Source organism: Chaetura pelagica, unplaced genomic scaffold (assembly GCF_000747805.2).
Source record: "Chaetura pelagica isolate M959 unplaced genomic scaffold, ChaPel_1.0 scaffold191, whole genome shotgun sequence".
In the NCBI taxonomy this organism is placed as follows: Eukaryota; Metazoa; Chordata; class Aves; order Apodiformes; family Apodidae; genus Chaetura; species Chaetura pelagica.
The window spans coordinates 1,987,088-2,003,608 of record NW_009952440.1 but is presented as its reverse complement, the minus strand read 5'-3'; the positions used below and the strand labels follow the sequence as shown (position 1 = coordinate 2,003,608).

Sequence of the window (16,521 nt, the reverse complement as noted above, 5' to 3'; positions counted from 1 at the left end):
ATGATTATCACTGGAACTCGGGGTGGGAAGCTTGCTCAGCAACCCAAGAACAGGGGAGCTGTAGCACCAACCAATTTCTATTGATATGGGCTATGTAGGCTAGATTTGAATCAGAAAACCGAAGAAGTAACACTTCCTATTCCTCAGCTGACTCTCCAGAGAGGCTTCCGTCTGTCTGCATGCTTCAGATAATTTAAAATGAAATCTCATTTTAAAAATTATTTAATAATAATGCTTGGAAATTGTCTAGAAAACATCAGTCCAAAAAAAGAAAGGTAGGCTGTGAGTCTTTTAAATTTTAAGAAGCAAAATGTATTTGCATGCAATTCATGATACACCACTATTCTTATCTGAAACTTGTAATTATTCATATTAAAAAATATGTAGTTTAACTGATTAAAGCAGAGAAGCAGAGAATGTCTATTTTTCTGTTACTCTTCAAAATATTATGCAATATGAAATAACTGTCATAATGGCACTGACAGAGCAATAAGTATTGCAGTAACCTGTTAAGTGTGAAATTTTAAAATCTAGGAGAGGCATTCCGTAAAAATTCTGTTCATTAGTTGTGTGCATTAATGAAACACATGCACTTCTTTACTCTTTCTGCAACTTCAAAAGCAAAAATATGTTTGTTTGTTTTTCTCAAATTAAAAACAAATTGATATTCAGACAGCGACTGGTTTTAGTTTGAACCCTGAGAACAGTAATATCCACTTTAAATTCCAGTATTTTATAAAAAGTTACATATTTGTTTTGTGCCATATCAACAAACACAGAGCTTATGTGCTGCCCAGAAAGCACTTAGTTCTGATGGAGCACTGCACATCCAGTGCTGAACTGTGAAGCAGCCCAGAGAGGACACAGTGATAAGCCTCTGAAAGCACTGGGGAGAGACAGAGGATGTACTTTCTGGCCTCTCATCCCAAAACTGCAACTGGCAAAAAAATAAAATAAAATAAATCACATCTTGTTTGTGAAATTCTTCCCAGTTCAACCACCATACAGGTTTTAAGCAATTAATGTTGCAGATAAATTCTAAGACCTAAGAAAGATGTAAAAGGCAGAGAGGAAGCACTTTCTGTAACAGCCACGATGACTTGAATACCCAGTAAAGCTTTAAAGTATCTCATTTATCTTCCGAGATTCCCTTTTTTGTTCTTATCAAAACATGAAGCCTGCAGTCCAGACAAAAGGATTTACGTGATCATATCCCTTCTACCCCGCAAAGAAATGAAAAAGCGCAAAACCCAGGAATTTATTGTGAGTGCACCACCCTCATAAGTCTGTCATCTGTTGAAAGCTTTAGCAAATACTGCACCATGATACCCAAACTGACACCACAATACTTTAATATCAAGAAAGATTTGTGAATCTTATTCTCAGGACTCCTGGAGTCCACCTGCAAACTGTGGCACCCGCAGCTGTGCTCTGGCACAAGCAAACTTCACTACCCTGTGCTCATCTTTTGCCGGTCAAAAAATACCAGGATATTTCAACCCTGAAAAACAGACAGCCCTAAAACTTTGACCCAGAATGTGCTCATTAGGCATAATTGAAACATCACAAGCAGCACGGCCAGCAGCTTGAAGGAGGTGATTCTCTCAAGTCACCAACACAAGAAGGACATAGAACTGTTGGAGGTCCAGAGGAGGGCCACAAAAATTACCAGTGGGTTGTAACACCTTCCCTTTGAAAAAAGGCTGGGAGAGTTGGGAGATACTCACTGTGAAGAAGGGTCTGGGGAGACCTTATAAAGGCCTTCCAGTACCTGACTTGTGACTACAAGTAAGAATTTTTTAGCAGGTCCTGTAGTGATAGGACATGGGGCAATGGTTTTAAACTGAAAAAGGTTAGATTTATATTGGCATTAGGAAGAAATTTTTTGCAAAAAACCCAGGAAACACTAGCACAGGTTGCCCAGAGAGGTGGTAGATGCCCCATCCCTGGAACCATTCAAGGTGAGGTTGGACAGGGCTCTGAGTAACCAGATCTAGTTGAAGATGTCCCTGCTTACTGCAGGGGGGGTTGGACTAGATGGTCTTTAATGGTCCCTTCGAAACCAAACAATTCTATGATCTCCAACTCCATGACATTCATTATTACATCAGAAACATACGAGCTCTGAAATTAAATGATGAAACAACTGTGTCTATTAACTGTGGTGTATTCACATGGCAGATTTCAGGAAAATAATAAATGTTGCAGGTTTTAGTTTTCCAAGCTGATCCAACTTTGGCAAATTAAAGAGCAGGACCACACTGGCAAGGGGCCTGACTGCCTCCTGTGACAGGAAAGCCCAGACCACCTTCCCCAAACAGATGGGAGGCAGAAGGCACAACACAAAATAATCTGATTGGGTCTTATTAGATGTAAATCATTGGTCCATCCCTAGTTATTATGCTGTCAGGAAGTCTTTCCAGAAGTTAACAACATTATAGCTTCATTCGGAAATAAATACATTTACCACAGAGATCAAAAGAAAGATACTAATGTTTTACTGCTACAGTTGCAACAAAAAGATCAATGGAAACTGAATACAAGTAGCTACAGTCAAAGTGTGGAAGAGAAGAGGAGAGGAGCAGGGAGAAGAGGAAAGAGAAAGGAAGAAGGGGAACGGGAAAGGGAAGAAAAGAAAATGGGAAAGAAAATGGGAATGGGAGGAAAGGGGAGGAGAGGAGAGGAGAGGAGAAGGGGAAAGGGAAGGGGAAGGGGAAGGGAAGGAAGGGAAAGGAAGGGAAAGGAAGGGAAAGGAAGGGAAAGGAAGGGAAAGGAAGGGAAAGGAAGGGAAAGGAAGGGAAAGGAAGGGAAAGGAAGGGAAAGGAAGGGAAAGGAAGGGAAAGGAAGGGAAAGGAAGGGAAAGGAAGGGAAAGGAAGGGAAAGGAAGGGAAAGGAAGGGAAAGGAAGGGAAAGGAAGGGAAAGGAAAGGAAAGGAAAGGAAAGGAAAGGAAAGGAAAGGAAAGGAAAGGAAAGGAAAGGAAAGGAAAGGAAAGGAAAGGAAAGGAAAGGAAAGGAAAGGAAAGGAAAGGAAAGGAAAGGAAAGGAAAGGAAAGGAAAGGAAAGGAAAGGAAAGGAAAGGAAAGGAAAGGAAAGGAAAGGAAAGGAAAGGAAAGGAAAGGAAAGGAAAGGAAAGGAAAGGAAAGGAAAGGAAAGGAAAGGAAAGGAAAGGAAAGGAAAGGAAAGGAAAGGAAAGGAAAGGAAAGGAAAGGAAAGGAAAGGAAAGGAAAGGAAAGGAAAGGAAAGGAAAGGAAAGGAAAGGAAAGGAAAGGAAAGGAAAGGAAAGGAAAGGAAAGGAAAGGAAAGGAAAGGAAAGGAAAGGAAAGGAAAGGAAAGGAAAGGAAAGGAAAGGAAAGGAAAGGAAAGGAAAGGAAAGGAAAGGAAAGGAAAGGAAAGGAAAGGAAAGGAAAGGAAAGGAAAGGAAAGGAAAGGAAAGGAAAGGAAAGGAAAGGAAAGGAAAGGAAAGGAAAGGAAAGGAAAGGAAAGGAAAGGAAAGGAAAGGAAAGGAAAGGAAAGGAAAGGAAAGGAAAGGAAAGGAAAGGAAAGGAAAGGAAAGGAAAGGATTGTCTAGGACACCAAAGGACTTGGGTTTTAAGTGGAATTCTAAAAGATTGTTTTTACTCATTAAACTGGTGTGAGAACCCATGTTAAAGCAGCAAGGAGACATATGTTAAATTTTCACATTTGCATACTTGTTGACATTCCATGAGTAATGTGAGGAAAAAATATTTCCAATCAATTGGAAGTAATTGGAAGCTGAAGTAATTTTAGTAAAAGACATGCCATAGGCCAGAGTTTCCCCCTTCCCGATAAGTCAATTAGATCCCACCTCCATCTATGGCTTGATGGTACATTTACTCTATTTTCAAAGAAATAAATAAATGAATGAATACATTAATAAAAAAGCAAACAAATAAATAAATAAAAAGGTCACTGTCTAGCTCTTGCTGCTGCAGTGCTCATTCATACTTCCTACAAGTATCTACTGAACTCCAAAGAGAAGAATCATTTAACAGATTCTCGTCAACCATTTATCAGAATATGACCAGGAAATACACAGTAATCACTCTAACTGGGCTGTGGATATTGCCTTCTTGCACGTTAAAGGTGGAAGACACAATTAGTTTAACGAGAACTTAGAACCAAAGCATTGCAGCAGTACTTCCACTGATGTAAACTTGGCAGTCAAATCCCCTGGTTCCCAATCAAAGGAATAAGAAAACAACTCTCCATAAAAGACAGTGAAATACTGGAAACATCGCGAAGAGCATAAAAAGGTTTGGGCTGGAAAGGATCTTAAAGTCCATCTAGAGCCAGCCCCCGCCACCCCCCTGCATGGACAGGGACACCTCCCACTAGGTCAGGTTGCTCAGAGCCCCATCCAGCCTCTCAGTACCTAACTTGGGTGCTCCAAGTCACACTTCTTGCACTTCCCCAGCAAGCTCCACTGACTGTACATAGGATACAGAACATACACTTGCAGAAGAAGGGCTCAAGTTATTCCAGCAAAATCTTTCAGAAAATAATTTGTCCATACAAAGTAAAACAGTAGTATCTTTATTTCGTTCCATAGCAATAGGTGTATGGAGGTTTCTGACTCTCAGGCTAAGACTGAACTTCAAGCACTGAGATTGGTTTATTGTTATTTCTAAGGCGAAAATGAACAAAAGGAGACAGGCCACATTTTTCTATGAAGTTCAAGAGCTGAACTTAGAAGACTAAGGAATTGCAATAAATTAGCTTCTGCTTTCTCTTTAAAGCTGTCCAGTAAACCTGTCAGTAGCAAGCAACAATTATACACAGCTTCATGCAGCCGAGAAAAAGTGCAGTTGCTTACATTGTTTTATTAGCCACACGTCATAACTAAAATTATACATAATTCAACTGAGGGTACAGTGGTGTATAACCATTATCCAGAAAGTTATGAAATTAATGTGATGGAGCAAGAGCCTGCAGCTCCCCAGCTCTGGCAGTGTGTCAGAGCACAGCTGAGGTATTGTGCCTGCCTTCTGCAACACTGACAGGCAGCTTACTGCTGTGATGTGCAACTGCTGCCTCTTTGCCACAGAATCCGTGATGGTGAACAACTGCACATCACAGAAATGGCCCTAGATGCTACCACCTCCTCTGCCAGCAAGAGACATTATTGCTGTTAACATCTGATTCTGGATGTAAACAAAACAAAAACAAACAAACAAACAAACAAACATATCTATACTGGGGATGTTCCAGATCTGAGCATCACCAACACAGATCCAGCAATTTTGGATTCTTCAGATTTGATATTTTAAAACTGTTCATATGGAAAGTTCTGCATATGACACACCATCCATTTAACTTCGGGGTTTTTTAACAGTATTCAAAAAACACAATGAAAATCTGCAAATCAATACACATGCGTTATTTTTAGTTTGTGTGAAAAAGAATAAAGCAGCTGCACAACATTTAAAAGTAGCTCCATACAAGAGATCTTAAATGCTCCTCTCGGTGTTTCAGGAGACCCATTACTTCAAAATCACTACTCTGACCTATACAGAGACTCACAGAAGCTTTATTTTTTTTCCAAAAAGGCATATAGACTTTATTTCAAATCCAGAGACTCCCAGGAATCTCATTTAATGCCTTGACATGCATTATTACATCTTGGTCTAAACATAAACCTCATTCTCTGAAATAAGAGAAAGTATCACAGAATCCGTGTTTTTATATAATACAACAGCTAAAAACATCTCCAATTGGAGGCTTCTTGAACAAATTTTCTTCAATCCAAATTCATCACTCCACTACATTCAAAACTGTTCTGAGGCTTTTGGTAGTGAGATGGTTTGGGTGAGTTTCAACTAACAAGGGCAAACAATTTTTTCAAAAGTTTCACATTTTTAAAAGACATGTATGCCAAACCACTTCTCCCCTTTTTGATCATACTTTAATTTTCCCCTCTCTCCCCTCGATATGTTTATATACTGATAAAATGTTTCCTTATCTGTATTTTAAATACTTTTTTTCCCCATATATACATGAAGGTTTTTCCTGTACATCTCACCTGAGATGTAGGTGATTCAGTCTGCTGTCAGTGACCTGTGACACAAGGGAGCCACATGGGCTGTGCAGGGTGCAAAGCACTTTGCTGCACAAAGTCGGACCCCGCAGGGTCACGGGTGCTCACCTCTACCCAGCTTCCATCAACAGTGGGAAGGTCCATTGGGATGCAGCACCAAACTGGAGCTACACCCAAAATTTAGTTACTCTTTCTCATTTGCTGAGGTAGGTGCATTAACCATGGCGCTGACATTACAGTGATGTATCTGCACACACACTCTGAGCACCTCAGCTCTCCCGGGCATGCAGTTTCACCTACACATAATCAACATTTTTGTTTGTTTACCTTGACGCCAGCAGAAAACTCTTTTCCAGTACCCCTGATTATGCCGCTCCACTTGTTTTTTTTACCCCTCAAAACATGATCTCTGTTTATGTTAGCAGTCTGTATCCTATCAACAACGTGATCATTTTTCTTAGAAACACCTGGGTATTAAATTCAACCCAAACACTGGACTGAGGAAACAGTATATCCCAAAGGAGATACTCAGTGTTTGTTTGGCTGTGTGCACTGCCTTTTCTAAGAGCTCCTATCAAAGGCCTACAAAAACAGGCCGCATAAAAGTGTATGCATTTAACATTATTCATACCCATTTATTTAATTCTCTCTCTCTAGATATCAGAAAACATTCTCCTTATATACATCTAAATGTTTGGAGCTTATACCCAGGGCTACAGTAGTGGCCTCAGTGCCTTGTTTTAAGCTGTTAGTACTTTCCAAATAAGCTGATCCTTCTCCTCATCAATTCCAGTTTTACAGATAGGGGAAGCCTTCTATTTCCATGATTCCAAGCAGACTGACTCATCTTTAGCCGCTTTTCCATTTGGTTGCTTGCAAAATGTCCTGAAAAAGACACTTCTTCCAGTCTGGTCACCCTTCCCATTATTATATATACTACTTCACAAATTCAAAGCAGTTGTAATCTACTGAGTGCCCTCTTACTCTAACAGTATTAGAAATAACAGCAGAGTTTCTTTTCAGGTTATCCATATAACTCCAACTCACAAATTCTTTTTGCATCTCAATTTCACATGCTCTTACTTCACTTCCTCTGAAACTTTAAGCACTAGCACAACTATTTCCAGCAAGACATAAACTTCTGCACCAGTATATGACTAAACACTGAATAGGTACCTACTGTTCATTGATCTTTTGAAAAAAATCAGAGATACGCTGCAGTAGTGTCTGCAGTCTCTCTCATAACCTCTTAATTGCATGGTTTTACACATTCTTCTCTGCTAAGGATGTGCTAAGATGTTACACTGCACAGGGTTCCCCATGTTACTTTCATCTGACTCTGGCTGCATTTCATACTAATTTTTGTCTCCGGTCTCAACTTACAGAAGTTACCAGAGATCCAATGTACTGTAAAATTAAATCACTCTTCTGTAGACTCCAGTCTGAATGGTCTAATTTCCACTGATGTTCAAACTCCTAATACACCAGCAAAAGGTAGATATACTTGATTACCTTTAAGAATTCAAATATGTATTCTTTTCACACCTATGTTTTGAACTTTTACTCTTCAAAAAAGTTTTCCAGTAGAATTTCACAGGTTTCCTAGCCCATGATTAGAAAAGAAGCAAGGCTTATGCATCTAGAAATTTGCTTGGTTTTTTTGCAGCTGTATTTGCTGCTGTAGCAAAATACTACAGCTTCCTGCAAACCCAGTTCTCTTGGGCCACTAGAGCTACAGCATTATTCCCACAATACTCCTATGTGAAAATCATTTAACATCTCAAACACATCAGCAGCTGCAATCCTCAGAAATAAGACTACCTTACTTTAATTTCCAAATGACAGGTGCAAATGAAGAGGGAAACATGCTAAAGTTGACTTTGTATTTCAGCATGTATTTCATTTCTCAGTCTTCTGTGCCTCCAGTTTGCTCAGGTGTCACTCACCTGTCTGCTTGAACAGACATCATTTCTGTAGCCTCCTCTGGCACCTTCCTTCCCCTCTCAATGTCAGCAGCCTAGAAAGCTAAATCATGTAGACATACTGTTCTGGAGTCCCATTACAGACAGCTCTTTGCTCTCTATATAGGCTGAAACACTGTGGTCTTTCCCCTTCCTCGTCCTCAGTACCTGAGGGCTGGCATGCTGGGGCTTACTCCAGGCAAGCAAAACTCAAGCTGATGGAGATCTTGTGTCATCAGAGACAAGTTTGCTGTAGCACAGAAAGCAAGGCAAGGTATTTGGGTGTTCTGGTGACTTGCAGAAACCACAGGAAGTAAAATGTCATTATCAGTAATTCTGAAGGCTATTAAACATGAAGCCAGACTGCTGCTCATGCAGCCACTTGCCCTTTTTGCTTCTTCTCATCCAGGACAAGATATTTACTCTTCCTATATAAACAGAGAAGGCTGTGTTCATCCAACCACCCAATGACACTGAGGACCAAAACCATTCTCTTCTCACTTTTTTTCTCTGTTCCTAACTAAAGGCTCAGAAAATTGACCCAAACAAAAGAGTTTTCTATTTTATGAGTGAGCTGAATCACTCTGCCAAGGGCCAGAGCAAACACACGGGACTAGCAAGAAGTAGGAGTTCACATTTTGGCAACCATGGGCTACCAACAAAGCTCTGCCCACACCTTCAATTCCTTCTCCTGGCTAGAATCCCAAACTTGGCATTTTATGAAAATACATGTATTTTTAAGGTAACCTCTTTGAGCTTAAACCATATAAACTATTCAACTTAACTATAAAATATGCTAAATGGCAGCTAAAAAAAACAGTAACATGACAAAACACATTTTAAAGTGTAAGCTGAGACTTCAATAAAAATACATGAGGTTCCATCTCTTTCTGATAATAAAGTTGCTAACCTTGGTCCTTCTTCCCTGCTGCTTTCAGTGGGATATTAATGCGGTTTCACATGCTGTTTTTCCCTTGGTATATAATTTGCTACAGTTAAAAATGCATCTGCCCTGGCAGTAAGCAGAGATAGGAGCATGGAGCTATTGTAAGGAGAGTTACCAGCAGGGAGCAAAACACAGACACAGTCCTTAGCAAAATGCAAGCTGTAAAGCCCTACACATACCACACAATTACCGGCCGGTGGCACCCAGCTGAGAAGCCAGTATATGACACTTCTTTGTAAATTTAAACCACTTGTTACGTATGACAGCATGTTGCTTTAAGATCTCGCACGAGCTGAAACCAAGGCACACCCTGACCCATGGAGACTGCACCAGGTTTCACTGCTCACCACTTGCCACGCACTGTACTCAAATGAAAAGTTACTTTGCAAAATCTGCCAGTCACTTACATGCTTTAAAATCATGTATGAAGAAAATCAAAACAGAAAAACAGTGACTGGCTTCAAACCAGTGTCTTAGTACCTACCATGCACAGGCTGTTGAGAACATCGATGCTGCACAACCGGTGCTTCAGCACTGCTTGCCTACAGCACAGGCAAATGACACCTTCTGAAGCTACAACCACCTTCAGCACTTCACAGAGGTCTCAGACAGGAGAGTCTCTCCTCCCACAGTGAGATGCACTGGAAGGGCTGCCAGCCTGTTCAGTGCAAGGGCAGGCAGGTCAACTTTGATCAGCTTCAAGCAGCAACTGCAAGCCTGCTGGTTTACCTTGCACAAATGCCAGTGAGGGGGTTACCATGGCTCTGTTGTAGCAATAGCTCCAAGAAGTGTAGTAACATTATCTTAAAATATTACAGCTGTTCCTAGAGCAACTGCCTACCCTGGGGCAGAAGGAACATCTCCCTGCCTAGAGCAGCACAAAGAGAAGGCAGACAAGAAGGAGGGAGCATGAATGTACACAGCCATCTTCCCAAGGATGAGTTAAACTCTCCTCAGACCATCACTGGCTGGACATGCAATATCCATCAGCTCCACAATGCAACCACCACATAACTTCATTTTCATTCATAGGAAGGAAAAAGCATTTCTGAGTATCTGGCTCCTAGAAGGACCCACATCTTTGCCAATAGCTTTCCCAGCTCTTCTCAGGATGTATAGTTTTAATACCTTTATTAATTATGGTGTGTGGGTCCACAACATTGAACAGTCACTGCCACTGAAACCTCAAGTCCTCTTTTCAAAGCTGTAAGGTAACAGATGAGTATCTCACATGTCACAACATGGAGAGGAAAAGTAGAAGAGGAGGACCCTGTCTGGAAGCAGTGACAGGCTGGAACATCATGCTGCTGGTCTCCTTTGTAAGAGTAACACTTAATGCTGCTCTAACTTTTTTCTTCTTCTTCTTTTACAGTATATAATGGTTTAACTGAATTGCAGCTAATTAGTCAAATAAAGATTGTGCTATTCCTTCCCACTCACTGCCTGCTCTAGTTAGGCTTTTAAACTCTGCTAAGGACAAACTCCATACTCAGAGGTTGGTAGGATGCTTTAAAGAGCTCCCTTGCAGGTTTCAGACTGGCACACACGTCAGTGTACCTACAGGCTGATGAGACAACCAACTGGTATCAGACACAAATCCAGCCATCTACTTGGAAAGCCACCCAGCTGCTCCTGCCCAGCCTTTTGAAACACCTGTACTGTAAACAAACAAATAAAAAAAACCACCAAAAATCTAAATAATTTGGGTTCAGAGAGCATCAGACAGCTGTGGCAGTTTCCAGCACACACTCTCCTCCTGTAAAAAAGGGTCAATGTTTTTGGAGAGAAGACTTGTAAGCTTAGTGGCTAGTTTAGATGAAATGCATCTCAGATTTACTAGCAAAATATCTTCTGAATTTCATTGCAAGTTTCCTGTTGGAATCAAATAGTCAAAGACTGACCATCAGTAATACTGCTGGCTGCAAGATTATTCCAATGGCAAGTTGAAATAATGAACATTATCACAAAAGAAAAGTAGACTTACAGGAGCCACAATCATTTAGGAAACCAAGAATTAGTCTCAAGAGGGAAGAGGAGAAAACAAGGATGAAGAAACATATCTGCTCATTAATCTTACAGGAATCACATGGGATGAGAAAATTGAGGAGGAAATTTCTCTGAGTATGTGTCAAAAAAGTGATGGTGGAAATAATTTGTATGATGGATAATGAAATTATAGTCTTTCCTTCTGGTAAGAGGAAGTTCTGAAAGAATCAGAGTAAAGATAACAGACCTCAGAAGTCAAATTCAGGGAATTGGTGGAAAGGGTTTCTAAACAAATTCAGGGAATTTGTGGGAAGAGTTCCTTCAAAAAACAGATAACCTGAAGAACAGATCGCAAGACAAACCATCGGCAATTCAGGCTATATTAAAAAACCACAATGACAAATACCAGTGGAAGACAGACAGGAAATAATAACTGTGGCTGTATCAAATTCCTCACTGATCCACCTTTTTGGTGCAACAACAAAAAGAAGAAAGTAAAGCCACAAAACAGTATTAAGAAACAAGACAACCCTGCAGATGACAAATGCAGAAAGGCTGAGTGACAAATGCATTTCAATGAGCAAGGACACTAATGAGCCAGCAAGAATAAAGCCTGTGCCATCGATGAACTGGAGTTCCACTACTCTATGCAAGAAGTTGTGCCAAGCAAAGAGTAGGCATAGAAGTCCTAAGTCTCTGTGCATGGTTTGTTTCTACCCCCACATAATGGGAAGAAAGGAGTACTACCTAAACACATCAGGAATACATACAGCAGGAGGAAACAGCAGCTTAGAGGGCAGCACAGTAAGAAAGCTGTACTACAGGGGAGAGGGTGGGAGCACATTCCCTCTAGAGTGCTATGAAATGAGCCAAAATATTTTCTGAACTTAGAAGAACTTAAGGGAGTTCAGTCTCTTGAAAACAAAACAAACAAACAAACAAACAAACAAAAAAAAAAAAAAAAAAAGGGGGGGGGGCAGGGATTTAGACACTGCTCAGAAATAATCCTTACCACCACAAAGTTTCACTTTTTTGGAGCCATGAATGTGGCATTGGCTCCATTTCCCAGTAACAGATCACATGAATTCTAAATCAGCAAATTCCAAATCCCTTCTCTGACAGAACTGGCACTGCTAGAAAGTGGAAAGCAAACCTTAACCTCAGTGCAAATCATCCCGGCCTCAGTCAAGAGAAGACAGTGTCTGTCCTGCCCCACACATGGCAGTTGTGAGGCCCTTTCAATGTTGGCAGAGGCAGTGACCAATGTGCTGGTACCAGGAGGTGTCCGTGTGGCTCTCAGCATGGAGTCAGCAGAATGTTCATTACTTCTGCAGTGACACTGCTCTGTTAAAGCTGGGGCCTCTACTCCTGAATGCCATGACAATGCAGGTACAGGGGATAAAATTAAGCTTTTTCTAAAGAATTTCCCTCACTTCAGAATGGCTTTCCTGTGTTTATTCTGGGGAATGGGTCACTGCCTTTGCTTTGCAATTCCACAGCTACAGATGACACAATGTCAACTTTGACATTAACTTTTATGAGGTTCCTTCATTCATGGGTTAGTAAAACTGCCACCTTAGACTTCTAGACAGCAAACTTTGACCTGCTCAGAAGACTGACTGACAAAGTCCCTTGGGAGGCTGCCTTGAAGGATAAAGGAGTCCAGGAAGGCTGGACATACTTCAAGTGAAGTCTTCAAGGCATAGGAGTAAGCAGTCTCCGTGTGCTGAAAAACCAGTAAGCAGGGTAGGAGACCAGCTTGGCTAAATATGGACCTTCGGCTGGACCTTAGAACAAAAGGAGAGTCTATGACTCTGGAAGAGTTGAGAGGTCACTCATGAAGTGTATAAAGATGAAGTGCACCTATGCAGAGCGAAAATGAGGAGAGCCAAAGCACAGCTAGAGCTCAAACTAGCTACAGCTGTTACAGATAATAAAAAAAAGGCTCTAAGTATGTTAACAGCAAATGGAGGATTAGGGAAAATCTCCATCCTTTATTGGATGCAAAGGGGATCTTAGTAACAAGGGATGAGGAACAGGCTGAGGTGCTCAATACCAACTTTGCCTCAGTCTTTAGCAGTGGAACTAGCTGCTCCATGGATACCCAGCCACATGAGCTAGGAGACAGGGAGGGGATGCAGAACAAGGTCATCATTATTAAAACAGCAAGCAGTCAGAGACCTACTACACCAATTAGATGCACACAAGTCTACGGGACCAGATGGGTTACATCCACGGGTGCTGAAAGAGTTGGCAGATGTGATTGCCAGGCCAATTTCCTGGCTAACTGGAGAGGTCCCAATGGACTGGCAGAAAGAAGCATCTGGGAAACTATAGACCTGTCAGTCTGACCTCGGTACCAGGGAAGGTCATGGAGCAGATCATCTTGAGTGTCATTAGAAAACATATAGAGGATAACCAGGGGATCAGGCCCAGTCAGCATGGGTATATGAAAGGCAGATCCTGTCTGACGAACCTGATCTCATCCTATGACCTGATGACCAACTACTGGACAAGGGAAAGACTATGGATATTGCCTATCTGGACCTCCAAAAAGCATTTGACACAGCTCCCCATAGAACTCTCATAAAAAACCTGGCTGCTCATGGCCTGGATGAGCACACGATCTGTTGGATCAATCACTGGCTGGACAGTTGGGCCCAAGAGTGGTGGTCAACAGAGTCAAACCCAGCTGGGGCCAGTCACAAGTGGTGTCCTCAGGGCTCAGTGTTGGGAATGTTTCTGTTTAAAATCTTTATTGACAATCTTGATAAGGACATAGAGTGTATTATCAGTAAGTTTGCAGATGACGCCAAGCTGGGCAGGAGTGTTGATCTGCATGAGGATAGGGAGGCTCTGCAGAGAAACTTGGGTAGATTGGATCATTGGGCAAATGTTCAGGTCCTACACTTGGGCCAAAACAACCCCAGGCAACGCTCCAGGCTTGGTGAGGTGTGGCTGAAAAGTGTCTGGCAGAAAAGGACCCGGGGGTTCTAACTGACAAGCAGCTGAATATGAGCCAGCAGAGTGCTCAGGTGGCCAAGAAAGCCAATGGCATCCTGGCTTGTCTTAGAAATAATATGACCAGCAGGACTAGAGAGGTGATTGTCCCTCTGTGCTCAGCACTGGTGAGGCCACACTTGGTGTTGTGTCCAGTTTTGGGCACCTCAATTCAAGAGAGATCTTGAGGTGCTGGAGAGAGTACAGAGTAGGGCAACGAAGCAGATGAAGGGCCTAGAGAATAAATCTTATGAAGAATGCTTGAAGGAGCTGGGAATGTTTAGTCTGAGGAAGAGGAAGCTGATGGGAGACCTCATCAGTCTCTACAACTACGTGAAAGATCATTGTTGAGAGGTTGGTGCTGGTCTCTTTTCACAGGTAATTAGTGACAGAACAAGAGGGAATGGCTTCAAGCTGCAACAGGGGAGGTTTAGACTGGACATTAGGAAAGATTTTTTCACAGGAAGAGTGGTTAGACACTGGAATAGGCTGCCCAGGGAGGTGGTTGAGTGACTATCCCTGGATGTGTTTAAGGGTTGTTCGGATGTGGTGTTGGTAGAGATGGTTTAGGGGAGAACTTTGTAGAGTAGGAATGGATGGTGGTTGGACTCGTTGATCCCAAGGGTCTTTTCCAACCTGAATACTTCCATGATTCTATGATTCCTTCTGAGCCAGTTTCACTGCAGAGGTCATGAATGCTGTTTAAATACAGTGCACTGAATGGCACAGGCTCAAGCAACATCAGACAGCCAAGGCCATCAGGAAAAGTGATTTTCAAGGGTGTGCTGTTAGTTTTACCTTTCTAAACTTTGGGATCCAGCAGATCACAACTAAGCATCTACCTGAACCATAAAGTTTCCCTTTGAAAACGGACAGCTATGATGTTACTCTTTGGGAATAATCACCCACTGTCTTGGAGATTACTACTCAGGTTGGGCAAGAAGTTCTGCACTGAGGACTGAGGTAGAAGAACCTAAGGCATTTCTCTAAAATAGTAAAACAGAACAACAGCAACTATCTCAAGCAAAAGATATATGTACAGGTATAACTGTAAGTATATATACAGTTCTCAGCACACCTGGGAACTTAAGTTTGATCCTTACGTTTTTAAGTTTGATCCTGTGAAACTTCATGCACAGTATTGATCCTGAAATGACTGCAGTTTTTACCCAGAAGTCAACTGCACATGAGTTGGTATTATCAGACCTACTAACTGCCATATGGCTCTCAGCCCTACCACACCTGTCTGCTGAATTCTCACACATCTGTCTAACCTGCTAGAAGGCTTTAAGCATTTGCCTGCTGTTTCTCCTCATGGCTGATAGAGACATGCTGAGTAAATAGCTGGAGGTATTCTCTTCCTGCTCCCCACACTGGATCATGGCCAAGCAGGATTAGCCAAGACCCCCAGCTTAGTCAACATTTCCAGTCAGCTACAACTCCAGATAAGCTCAAGTACCCAGCCACAAGCTACAGTCCATGCATGACAAGTTTACTGAGCTTTGAGTCCTCTCAAACTGCTCAGAGGACAGTCTACTACCCAAAAACATGTATTTTGCAACTTTACAGATAATTCGCTTAGACTCCAAACTGGAAGTTACTGGAAATATTTTCTTTTGAAATGCAGGTCATAAAAAAAAATAAATACTAGTTTCAATATCCTCCCACAACTTTTTTATAATGAGAATACTTTTCAAACAGAAAGAATTTCATCAGTAGAAGGAAGATACTAGAAAATCTGGCTAACAAACAGTTGTTCCATAAAAAAAAATCAAAACCAACAAAACTAAAAAAAAAACCAAACCAGCAACAATAAAATCTTACAGTTGTGATGCTATAGCACCAAATGTTTGACTAGTAGTCTAGCAAATGTTAATGCTTACTCTGAAAAATGCTTCTACTTGCTGGTGGTTTTTGAAAGGAATAAACCATATACTGGACAAATGGGATGAAAAGTATTTGATTCCATACTGATGGCTGATGTTTGGTGGAAGAATTCAGATAATACTGTATTTCTTCATGATTAAAGCAGGGGAAATAAGCAAACCACCCTTCATACAATCTCTGGCTGAGCAATTCTTATTTCTAAATCAAAATTTAAAGAACATAAGCACCAAAGGACCGCAGTGCTACCATGTGCAGGACAGCATTCAGACTGTCTCTTTTGCTCCTGCCAATTACAAATGTGTTTCTGTACAGTACACATTCAATTCAAAAAAAGGTTATCTTACATTTGGCTTACACTGGGAAACAGAAAATTATTTTTTTGCCATTTTGTAAGTAGGTAGTACTAGAAAACAACAATACACATTAGATTCAGTTTTTTAAGTTAATTTCATTGATACTTCATAAAGCAGGCAAGTCAGGAAATACAGGATGGAGTCAATGTCATATTGCCAAGATGCAGTTGCTGCAGCAGAACAGTAAACAGTCAAATGGGAGACTTCAACAGGCCTGGGATAGGTTTTAAGATGCCAGGAGTTGGCAGAAGCAAAAAGAGAGGTGGGGAAGGGTGGGGGGAAGAACAGTGGGGGAAAAATGGGAGGGGAAAAAGAGTGGGAGGAAAAAAACGG

At 41.4% G+C, this 16,521-nt stretch overlaps 1 protein-coding gene across 1 annotated transcript in view; it reads right to left on the bottom strand.

Annotated features, from left to right (window-relative positions):
* SSBP2 (single-stranded DNA binding protein 2) overlaps positions 1-16,521 on the bottom strand; it is a 256,985-nt gene that overhangs the window by 134,656 nt on the left and 105,808 nt on the right. Inside the window, exon 2 of the mRNA XM_010008407.1 lies at positions 8,123-8,205. Within this exon, the coding sequence (XP_010006709.1) occupies positions 8,123-8,205 (83 nt within the window). The remainder of the gene's footprint in view (positions 1-8,122; positions 8,206-16,521) is intronic.